The sequence below is a fragment of the Anomalospiza imberbis genome, chromosome 3 (assembly GCF_031753505.1).
Source record: "Anomalospiza imberbis isolate Cuckoo-Finch-1a 21T00152 chromosome 3, ASM3175350v1, whole genome shotgun sequence".
In the NCBI taxonomy this organism is placed as follows: domain Eukaryota; kingdom Metazoa; phylum Chordata; class Aves; order Passeriformes; family Viduidae; genus Anomalospiza; species Anomalospiza imberbis.
The window spans coordinates 61,552,446-61,565,065 of record NC_089683.1 but is presented as its reverse complement, the minus strand read 5'-3'; the positions used below and the strand labels follow the sequence as shown (position 1 = coordinate 61,565,065).

The 12,620-nt window shown below is 38.1% G+C and overlaps 1 protein-coding gene across 6 annotated transcripts in view; it reads right to left on the bottom strand.

Moving 5' to 3' along the window:
• The window catches only part of TULP4 (TUB like protein 4), a 144,450-nt gene that overhangs the window by 111,659 nt on the left and 20,171 nt on the right, over positions 1-12,620 (bottom strand). For 5 of the 6 annotated variants that reach the window (XM_068184688.1, XM_068184689.1, XM_068184692.1 and 2 more), the window contains exon 2: positions 3,622-5,898. In XM_068184688.1, the coding sequence (XP_068040789.1) occupies positions 3,622-3,873 (252 nt within the window). In that variant the 5' untranslated portion in view covers positions 3,874-5,898. Of the gene's footprint in view, positions 1-3,621; positions 5,899-10,096; positions 10,122-12,620 lie in introns of those variants that run through there. The other variant, XM_068184694.1, reaches the window with a different exon arrangement.

The window sequence follows — 12,620 nt, the reverse complement described above, 5'->3', positions numbered from 1 at the left end:
CATACTGATTCTTATTAAATATATCAAAGATGTCTTTTTAGTTAGCACAGTCAAAAGCAAATGTACACCTGCAAAACATTTTTTTAAGCACAAGTAATTTAAGAAACATTAAGTGCCATAAAAATTGGTACCATCTTAATATGCTAGACACAACAGAAACCATTGGAAGAAACACTTACAATGGCACCATCCAACCTTACAGATTTTCACTGGAAGGAAAATCCCTATAAGGCTAATTGAAGCCTTCTAAATTAAGTTTGGGCTTTTTTTCCTAATTATCTCTCACAGAGCCCCCTGAAAATCTCTCCCCAGAAAACTCAAGATGGATCAGATGTTGAAAGCTGTTATCTATGTAGCACTATAAAAAAATACTCAGTCTGGCATGCTTCAGAGCCTACTGGTCACATATTTTGTATCACAAAATGCAATATTTTCACCCCTTGCCACAAAATAAATGGGAATATGCTTATTTTAATTTTGTGATTCTCCTTAGTAACTAAAAAAAAAAAAAAAAAAAAGAAAAGATGTTGTTGCAGACTCTAGCAACCAAACAAACAAACAAAACAATTGTAGAAACACAAGTGTGGCTCACACTACAACACTTATTTCTCAATTATTGTTCAACATGATGATTCATTCAAATCCAGCACTATAATATGCATGTCAGTAATTCAGTCCTGGGGGTTCTTCATTCTTGTTTGTTCTGATAGGCTACCAGCATGTTATTAGAGTAAAGAAAATAAACCAAAAAGTTTTCAGTGAATCTCTTCAGCAGTCCTAAAAAGATTGCAAAAATACATCACAAGCATTCACCTTCTTGACTCACTTAAAATAGTCTCACATTCTTGCCAGAAGCACAACACTGCCACATTACCGCTTCTTCTAGATTTTCACTTTAAAACTGAAATACAATGTTGTGCTCTGCCCACAGCATATTGTTAATTACACCCCAAATGGCAAACGTAGTTTCTATATTGTCACTCTTCCATTCTGTTCAATTCAGCATTTTATACTTAATAATTGAATGCATACTAATGTTGAAGTAGCATTGTATGACTGAAAAGCAATAAACTTCACTTGGCACCCTAGCTTTATCCCAGAGAAAAATACAGGTATAAATCTTCATTTATAAATAAACTATAAATTAGGTATAAATCACCATTTCTGGGAATAAGACAACACAATATGCTTCTAGAACTGGTCAGCGAATCAAACAGGCTCTTATGAGTTTTAAGTTAATCACAATCTAAGGGCCCACTCTGTGCAACAAATGTGGCTTTAATCAGACACACATACCAGGATGTGCTTGCAGAATCAGCATTTTCCATTATGAATGGTAGTACACAATAGAGACAGCATTGTTGTTGGCTTTTTTTAACAGGAGAATAAGAAAACAAAACATTTATTTCTTCTTATACAAATAGTAGCAATAAGAACTGCTGTTCAATATTTTCTTTCAAGAATCTTTCAGCAGACAGACTTAAAAGAAAAGGAGATTTTTTTTCATCAGAAAAATTCTGATGAAAAAAAATCTCACTGCCCATTCAACTATATATCTTTAACATTCCTATCCAAATCAGTGGGATTCTCCCATAAAAGGATTAAATTCAGTAAGCCTGGTGAAGAGTGCTGTGTAACACATCACCTTGTAAGAATGAATTTTTACTTACAACGATGATCAAAAAAACATGACAGTAGGAAATCAGCCAGACTCATCACAGAAAGCTACTTCCACTAAAGCCACTTCTCTCTTCCTTCAGTTGCATCCCACCATGTCAGTTTTGTTTTAGAGAGACATAAATTGGCAGTCTCTACTCTGGACGTTGACACAATTCCTGCTGTCAGGAGGATTACTTACAGGAACACAACCTTTTATTAATCGCCAGCTTGACCCAAACAACAAGAAGATTCAAATAGAAAAGTTTCATTTCATTTGAGTCCCTCTCTCATGCCAATCTTTTAGCTGAAAGGATGTGCTAATAGCACAACTAGATCCGCACAGCAATGATGCAATGACCCAGAAAGAGACTCTAATGGCCAATGGAGTAAATAAAGCAAAACTAGCCAAACCCAAAGGGCAGCATGCACATAAGCATCTTCTCCACTTAAATGGGCACATATCGAAACCTAGTCTTGCATTCCCAAGTTCTGCAATGTGACTTCACAGGAACTTCTTATATTGTTCCCAAAACATATATGATACAAAAGAAGAGAAACAAGTGCCCAGGTTCACTGAAAATTTAGATAACAAAATATGGAGAAATGAAAAGTGATTATTGTGTCACACACACTTAAAAAATAAAATGCAATTTGTAACTGAAAATTAAACAGACAACTAGCTGTCATTCAAACCAAAATGCTGGATTTAAATATCATTCTTCCCTTTGGGAAAATGTGGCTGTAATTTTTTTGAATGAACCTGATACAAATATATACATGAATCTGTCTTTCATCTATACATACAGAAGTCTGTATGATTTACCATAAACCCACACACCTCCATACACACAAAGCATGTGGAAGCAATTATTTCAGACTAAGTATTTGTTGGCTGCTCCCTTGTTTTGCTTAAAAGAGGGCTGTTACTAATGTTACACAAGAACCAAAACTACCCCCTCCTGAAACTTTGGTGCAGCTTGGGTTGAAAGGACAACATACATTCCCAGCGTCCACCCAATAAATACCAAAAGAGAAAAGAAAAAACACATTGTAACTTTGGTGTATCTTTGTTTTTCATTTCAGTACTTAAACTGTCATTCCACCCACCAACCTAACAGCAAATCTTTGACTGGAACAGATTCTTCTCAAAGAGCACATCCAAACACATCCTAACTAAAAAGCAGAAACAAACTAGGCCCTCCCTGTCGTCTAAGACACTTGGTATGCTACTGGGCATCACCTGCACTTCCCATGAAGCATTACACAGAGAAAGAGATGGGTGCCAGGAAGATGATAAAGCACAGCTGAAATACCAGTTTCTACCAACAGATTTGTATGCCTTTCAGAAAACAAGAATGGAAAAGTTTTTGTATCATTGTACTCAGGACAATGCTTGGCACACTGAAGTTACGGCATTTTACTGCAAGGCACCTCAGCATTTCTCTGAGAGGTCACACTTGGCCCTTTTTCTAACAAAATGAGAAGTTTTTCCAGGTACAACAGCTATCTCCTGTCACAGGCTGTTCCAGTTTGCAGCTTCTGAAAATCTGGCACACTTCAACCAAGCTTTTCTCCCATTGCCCTGCCTCTCCATTAGTCTTCCAGGCCAGACTTAACTACTGTGTGAAAGCAGTCGACTATCACAGCTTTTAACTTCCATTAGCATGCTTTTATTGCATTTTCTTGGAAACTGGCAGATGCTGGGGAATGAAGGAGAAAGTAGGCCAGACCAAAACAAGCCACATTTCCAGAGAACCTCCCACCATCAGTCGTGTACGCTTGAATTTACCAGAAAAATTCCAATTGACCCAAATCCCATTTAGATTCGTCTTGAGCCTCCTTCATACCACTCTGTCAAATTCCAAGCAGAAACACTTAAAAAAACATATAAAAACAAACAAAAAAAGAAAGAAAAAAAGGTAGCTATCATTTTTTTGAAAGTGTAACACACGTTTCGCTTACCTCACTGTTGTGGCCCCTCAAATTGAAGTTGATTCTCTGAGGGGTGTTCCGGTCCCTCCTGCAATGGCTGGAAGTGAAAGTGACGCCTACAACTCCTCTGCCATTGCCCGTTGCCAACCAGCCTTCCTCATAGTACCGCCTCCGGCACACCGGTTTCTCCTTCTCACTTTTGGGGACTCTGCCTTTCCAGGACAGGCAGAGGATGTTGGAATCGCTGCAAAGAACAGGCCCATGTTCCACTGCTGCATACATGCTTTTTAAATATTTTATTTTTTGACATAAGAAAGTAATATGTCTAGTGCACAAAATTTAAATCAATTTTTTTTTTTTTTATTGATAAGACTGACCTGGATAGATCATTGAAAGGGAGGAGGATGGGGTCAGTGTTTATAAATATCCACCAAATGCATAGTGAAAAATTCCTCTATAAAAGATGATGGCAGTTGGCTAAGAAAAAGTAACACTTAAAAAAAAATTCAGGTTCATTTTTGTTTTGAGTCTGTAGAGTGGGGGTGCACTTATCCTTTGGAGAAACAGCTACTTCATAAGAGGCGCTCAAGAAATGTTTAAGTCATCTTTTTGCTCAACTTGATATAATCTTTATTCAGCCTGAGATTCCAGTTTAGCGTAATGCAATTCCAGAGACAAAGAGTTGCAAATGTGTAGGTTTCAAGTAACTTAAGGCTTTTAAAATTTCCTCCAGTCAGATTTTCTTCAAAAGTTCAGTTGCAGAAATTTAAACACACGCACATACATATATATGTATATATATGACATTGCTCTTTTCCAAGCTGCCCTCTGGCATCTTTTCCATCTGATGTATTTCTGCTGCTAAAGCTGAAAGAGATTGCATAAAGGGAAAAAAAGGCACACAAACCGTGTGAAACAACAGACCCGAACTTGTGCAGGCACTGGTGTGCCAGGCCAGTTGGGAAATCCCTCTTGGTACTGAACCACTCGTTGGACTCAAAAGTTTTTGCAATCCAAAGCTAATCCAATTTTCATCGCAGCATTTTTTTTCCACCAGAGACCCAACACAGCCTGAACTGTTTATCACGCTATCTCGCCTGCTTTCCCACTTTTTGCTGCCACACACGAATGAAAAAGAACCCTCTCTTCATTTATAGCAGAATCAAAAATGCTCTAAAGCTTTTAGCTTTCAAAGTAGGTACATTTGCCTCAGGTGAACCATGAAGTTCTCTCTCCTGTGAAAAGGGCTAAAATGTCAAGCTGTTTTTCCTTTACTTTTCCCTTTTTTTCTGCTACAAGGAATCACAGACTTTTCATTCTACCATAAAAAACAAATGCCAGAATTAAAGCACATCAAGTAAGCACTCTCTCAAAATCTTCTAAAATTCAAGGAAGGAAGAAATATAATCATCTAAAAAACAAAGAGAAGCAGCATTAAAAATCTGACTTCCTGGGTTCACTATTTCTCTAGATATTTTCCTTGCTTGTTTGATAGGATCTTTCCTTCTTGATGCTTGTCTACAGCACAGATTCATAGTTCCAGACACAACATTTGCAGCTGTACAAGAAGGAAACATATGAAGTATTCCAATCGTTTTATTTTAATAACATTTACGAGCTCAATTAGCTAGTATTTATATCACACTAAGTGAAAAGAGGAAAAAGGAGAGGGAGAAAGGATATGCAAGTTTGATGACCTGGTTAACTCAAGAAGGACGGCGAGGTTTGCTCAGTTCAATGCCCAGACTTGTCCCATAGTTCCTCAACTTATTTACTTCCAGTCATGCTCAGCAGAAGGTCACGATTTATTGTCCATTCACAACCTACTGAGCCCAAAGCAAAATGTGCCGAAGACCATACATTATTCCTCTGCTAGAACTAAATCAGTTTCCTTTGCCCTCTTGATTCGTCTGTTTCCCTCACAGCTGTCGATTTAGATTGTGGAGGTATTTATTAGGCTTTTTCTGCACAGAGGGTGTTTTTTCTTTCTCTTCTTGCAGACTTTTTTCACCCGTGAAGACCATGTGGAAAGTTGAACATTACTGGCAGGTGTCTTTCCATGGATTACTGATTCCTGTGCTGCGAAGGTGCTCCATCTGGCTCTCAAATTAATTTTCATCAATTGCAAAGCTCTCAGGAATACGCCAGAGCAAGTCTATGTGATGACAAAAACATGTGCGTTTTCATGTACATGCAGTGCGCACACCAATCTGGTACTCAGAGCTGCATCTGCCTTTTCAGTTTAGGTGTGGTAATCTTGTAAGACGGCCGCTACTCAAAACTTGAAACCCCTGGATTCTTCCAACTCTGCAAGGCAAAGCACACACGCACACAAAAAGAAAGAAGTGAATAAAATAAGTCACAAAACAAGTTAAAGATATTGGTACTACTGTTACAGTAATCAAAGTATTATGATTAAGGATTTTATACTGGACTCCTACACTGTGTATTATATATAGATAAAAACATTATTCAGAGTATACACATTTGATATATTTGTATTTGATATACACATAAAGACGAACTACAAAATTTTCTTTCTCACTTCCAAAATTCCCAGAACTTTTCACAATGGACATGTACAGCTAATGAAATGTATCTGGGAAGGATACTTTGGCAGGGAGGAGAGGAATGGGGAGAGCTTTGTTCTGGTCACAGTCTCTGGGGCAAAGTCTTGAAGATTTCACAACTTTGAAGTGAAGATGGGGAAGGGAAATGTTAGTGATAGAGCAGGCACAAGGTTAGACCCCGAGGCACACAAACAGAATCACAGAATGGCTGATCTGGAAGGGACCTCTGGACATCATCTGGCCCAAACACTGTGCTCAAGCAGGGTCACCTGGAGTCAGCTGCCCAGGACTGTATGCAGGTGACTTCTGAGTATCTCCAAGAATGAAATCCCTATGAACTCTCTGGGCAACCCGTGCCAGTGCTCAGTCATCCTCACAGAAAAGTGTTTCCTGATGTCTAGAGGAAACCATCTGTGTTTCAGTTTGTGCTCATTGCCTCTGGTTCTGTCACTGGATACCACCGTTAAGAGCCTGTCTCTCTCATTTCATTCCCTCCCATCAACTGTACACAACAAGATCTCTTTAAGCTTTTTATTCTCCAAGCTGTAGTCTCAGCTCTCAGACTTTCCTCATAGAAAAGATACTCCAAACCATGAAAATACAGTACTGAAATTATCAGTCTCAAAGAGACTGGGAAGATTCCTCCAGGGCTTAAACTACTGCTTTGAAGAGATGTAAGGTACTTCAAAATTAAAGCTTAAAAGTCTGAATCAATACAGATGAATTTAAAAACTATTCAAATCCTACTTAAATCTCCATTTGAAAAAGGGGAGAAAAATTCCTCAAAGTCAGTTTTATACAAAAGAGTGTATACAAATAAAGCACAAGAGACCAAGCAAAAGGCCATTCAGGATATTCCAGTAGTTGTATCCAAAGTGCACACATATGCACAGTTATTCTATCTACACAGTTACTGCTAAGGAGAGTTCATTTAAATTCAGAGCTGCATTCATAACAGCCATCAGAGCTGTAAAAATGGCCTTGTCTTTATTACATAAAGCACTATACTAACTTCATGTTTCCTGTAATTAACCACTTATTTCATTCTAGCATAGACGTGTTAATTAATTTTGTTTTAAAAAAAGAGACTAGATAAGAAAACAAATTTATAGACACAAAGGCAAAGGTGTAAAGTAGTTTAGAACACTACACAGTTGGCTGACTTATCAGAAACACTGTCCCTGAGATTTGGTGAGTCACTGCCAGACCTCTTCAGCATTATACCTCACTGAACTTTTAAAAATAATGGCTGCTATTAATTTCTTTTTCATCATAGCAAGATGATGATATGAGAAATGTCACCTTTCCAAATTCCGGGTGCTTATCAATTACAGACCAGAGAAAGTTCATATATAGGAAAACGGAAAAACTTTCAGAGTACAATGGTTTGTAGACAAACTTCTGCATTTATCCCATGAGCAAACTTGATCCTCTGAAGGATCAGTGCCATTGTTTCCATACCCACTGGAATTTTCCTAACAGATATCTACATTCAAGAGTTGACATTTTATATTAGCAGCATGAGTATTATGATGCAAGCCTTTACTAATCCTACAGAGAAATAAAAAAAAAGTTTACTCAGAAAACAAAGTTTCTGAAATATCAGTTAGAGCAGAGTGAGGTAAGCAGTAAACAGAATTGTTTGAACTGTAGAAGAATCATGAGTTTACAAGTGGATTTTACAATACAGCTAACTATAGATACAGTGGCTTTGCATAAAATCTGTATGCAACTTCTGTCCTTATCCACTGCATAAAAGACTAATAAGGTTGAGAAAAGGACTCATCTGCATCTTGGTCAATAACCTTAGTCCCATTTACCATCACGTTCAAGATTAGACAGTCCAAAGGCTTGTCCTCGTTAAAGTATCCTAACTGCATTAGAAATGCTGGACATGGAGAGATGAAAATCTAAAATAACTACAAAAGTAATAAAATCAGCCATTATTCAAATGGCTTTCAATACAATACAGCCTATGAGAATATTTTACCTTTAGATCACTGAGGGTTGACACTACCTTTATGTTACATTCAGAGACAAGAAAAAAATACTTTTAAGACTGTAGTGTCAAACACTCAAAATACAGGCTGAATTAAAATTACATATATTATGTACTAACTCTTTCCATTCCCTTCTTCTTCATTTCCATGCACTCTGGATTTCCAAAGAAATTACCTAACTAAAAGATTCAAGTGCTAGTCTTCCCTCTAGAAAATCAGCAATTTAGACACTCCCCTTCTGCCACCATTACAGCAGCCTCACAGTTCTGCTCATTTTCGTACTTTGAAACCAAGCTTTTTGTCTTGTTTTTCCCCACCACGGAACACCAGGGTAATAGCTTCCACCTCTGTAGTGAAGTGTGTAATAGCAGAGGATAAAAAGCATGGTAGAAGAGCTGGGTGTTACCTGCACAATCCTACCACTAGTCCAAAGTCAGTTTAGGCTCACCATACAAAGAGAACCTGGCCTTCCAGATGGAACTCTTTCAAACTAATTTTTAACTGAAGATTTTTTATAGTCAAACTTTATGCACCTTTCCTTACACAGCAGTGCAAGGACTAATCACAGAAGTGCACCACAATCTGATTTTGCTGGTAAATTATTTCTGACACTACTAGGACAATAACTATCAACAAATTGCCTACTTTCACTCTCACGTAAAAAAGGTAGTTGAAAATATATTTTCTCTGGATTTTCCTTCTAACAAAGGGAGATGCTACTCTAATACTGTGGAGTCTAAGCCCAGGGAGGTAAAACACTTGAGTACAGACACCTAATGAGACAAAAACATATTAGACCTGTGACACAGGAAACTATTTTATTTCATTTTGTTTTGAAAGCATAGTTCTTCTCAAATACAAAACCCAGCAGCAAGTTATGTTTCTGCATGACAGAAAATTTAGGTATAATTTTAAAAATGAGCTTATAAACAGTAACTTTTAAAATTGTAGTGTCAATATTTAACGCATCATTTGTATCTTCTGTTTCTATTAACTTATACAAAGTGTGTTAAGCCACAGTTGGACAACCAGAAGAATATTTGTTTGTTCTCATGCGCCTTTCATTGAGGTGACTTTTGTTGATAGCAAGCACAGCTATGCTGTTGGCTAACAGCTTGTTGGCCAAGCACAGCCAAATGTACCAGTACTGCAGCAAGCTCTTCAGTACTTCATGTTTATTCAAACCTCTACTCTTCAAGGCTCCAGAGCAGAGAATCTGAAGGTGAGGATAAAAGGGGACTGGGAAAGGAAGGAGAGCAAAGAAGGAAAAGTGAAGTGAGTACACACTACTTCTGAATTATTATCTCCAAGAAACCAAAACAAATAAGGACTCACAGCCTGCTTTTGGAAGATTCTGACGGCCCAAACATCTTAAGGAAAGAAATAGAAGATAAAGAGTCTTTGAAAAGACATCAGGATTTTTCAGCCTAACCAGACTTCCTACCTACCAAACCTGCATAAGGTCAAAGGAAACTGTACAGTCTAAGAAGGAAAAAATGTACACCAGTGTCCACGAAGATATTTTAAAGGTATTTTAAAAGTGCCAGACACAACTGGTTTGGCACAAGCTGATGGCAGATGATCCCACCAGCTATCAAATAGGGACTGTGGGAGCAACCTCCAAGGTCACTGCTGAACACTACAGTACAAAATTGGCACTTCATGTAATACAGCTACTGTATTACAGGCTAAATACTACAGAGATAGAAGCTGGTAAGATTATACAATTTGTTGTTTATTTAGTCCAATCTATAAATTAACAAAAAATCATTAAACAATCCTAACAAAAAAGGGAAAGAAAATTATTTAACAAGGCTAACTACTTTCCAAAAACGCCTGAAGGAAAAATTAACTGGCTTGGAAGCTGATCTCACTGAAAACGTAGTCTCCAAAAACAGCAACTGATTTCAAGACAGCTTCCCTTCCTGAACTCACCATGCACAAAGGGGTTAGGAATTGTGGCAGTAAATTTCAATCAGTTTGAGCTGTGCCCAGAAGTTTTTGCTCTTTTAAGTAGACTCAATCCCTGACAGTTCTAGTGTTGTCCCACATTCATCTGCATTGGCAAACTGGAAAAGGTACAAAACAAGTGAGAAACAGAAGGGAGGAGTACCTGCAATTACCACCTGAAGACTGCTGATAACAAAGTTTGGACAAGGAATATTTCTGAACTCAGGGATTTGTCCTTAAAAGAAAGGGAAGCAAAGTTTTTCCTCTTGAGGATGAATTTAAGATGGCTTGGATATCCTGGAATCAAAGCTACCCATCAGCCATGAAAATATGCCTAATTTTCAAATAAACAGATTTGAGCTGCAATACTCCAGGCAGGTATTGAAAAACCTGTTTCAGGAAACAAAAATGCACAAATAACACATACTAGCCTTTTAAAGAGTTGGGAGATTCACACCACTGAAAACCACATCTAAATGCTTTAGAGATTCAAAGAAACGTGAAATGTGACCAAGAAATTCCTGACACTTAAAAGTGTCGATCTTCTTTCTCAAGAAAAGGCTGCAATCTGCACAGCACAGAGAAGCCCTAGACAATGTATACTTCACCAGGCACTTCCTCAAAAAGTGGCAACAACTGTGTCTCACTAATAACATTCAAAGACCTTCATGGGAGGGTGCCCCAGCTCTCACCATCTCTTTTCCATTGAACTGACTGCACTGACCTTGCCTGTAATTACAGAGCAATATCTTTCCCGTAGGAACATTCTGCAGCCTGCAAAATCCCTTGAGTCTGCAGCAGTTCCAGCTAGCTCCTAATTATCTCCAATATCTGCCCACAGGCTCCTTAATACTTTCTTATGAACATACACTGAACTTTCGATATTCTCCTCAAAAATCCCAATACACCTTTGTATGTGACGCACTGCCACACTCGAAACAAACAATAACATCTAAAAAAAAAAAAAGAAAGGAAGGGGACATGAAGGGAGAGAACAACAGATGTCATCAGTTTTTAAAATTCAGAAGAGCCTCATAAACAAGAATTTTATTTTTTTGGACAGCAAGACATATTTAAGTCACAAACCTGATAATTGCTGAGAAGCGGTGCAAGTGCAGTGTGTTGCAGCAAAGAGAGCTCCTGGTGATGCCTGCAAGCTGCACCACAGGTGTGAGATGGATTGTGAGATTTGTGTGTATTTAAAAACACAGAAAGACAGGAGTTGCATTTTTCAAACAGCTTGGGTTTCTCAGTCTTTGGATTTGGGATGAAGAACTTATCTCTAGTCCTGGCTGTCCCTCAAATGTGCTGAACTCAAGATTTCAGGCTGGTTTGAGGACCTGCACTCACCTCACTACCACTGCTTAGAGGTCCAGATGCAGAGCAAGAATACTCTGCCTTTGCAACAAAGAGATGCAAAGCTTAAGAACAGCTTCATCTCCTCTCTCTACCTGTCCTCTTTTGCTCCAAGTTCCAGGTTTTTCCTCATGGTTCTGCAAGGTCGTGTCAAGATCTCTGGATCAAAGGAGGCATATAATAGAATAGAAACAGACTAACTCAAGGAGTGGTTGCTTTAGAGGCAACCTTGATAATCAAGAATCACTGAAGAAGAAGCCTTTGTAAAAGTCAAGAGCTTTAAATAAATGCTTGGAGCAAAGCAAAGACTTCTGAAAGTTGCTGTTTCACTAGCAAGACTCAGAGGGCACGAGATCAGCTGCATACACATGTGGCCTGTTAGGTGAATGATGGTTTTGGTCTGCTCTGTATTAATATGCCAAGTGTTGACTGCTCACCCGTCCAGAGAGAAGCAAGGAGGTCAGCAAGACACAGGACTATGCTCCCCAGGCATAGTCATGGTCTGGTGGGTGAGCTGAAGGCAGATCTGCACCTAGGTAAATTCACAGAGCAATCTTGTGTCCAAGTAGTTTTATTTCATACATGTCTTCACAATTCTCTCTTCATACTGACCTAGTTCCTGCTAGACATATGAAATATGTCTATTTCATATAAATATGTCTATGAAATAGTAGTTATATTAAAATACAAAATTTTGAAGTGGGGATAAGAAATAGCAGTATGCTATTCCTCATGCATGACTGGGACACTGCAACCTTTCTATTAAGAAATCCGTAACAGTTAAAAATTGCCAGTTACAGAGGTATTCAGTGGGAGGACGGCTACCAAAGACTGTGTCTTCTATTTTCTTAAACATGAAAAATCAATGTGTTAAAATGATCACAGATGAAAACAAATGAACAGAAAAAGAGTTGCAAAAACTCTAGAAAAGTATATTCAAGAAGCAACACAAGTTATTTTAAGTAGGAATTCTGAATATTTCATTCAATGTCCTCTGTACAGCTACCAGATAGTGGTTGCTTCTTACTCCAATCACTACAAAATCATGAAAATGCTCTTCCATTGAACAAGTGTTCACGCTTCATCAAGAAAGTCAACAAATGTTGTAAATTAGTGTGGGTTTTTTGAGGAAAAGTAATATTCTCATGACTTG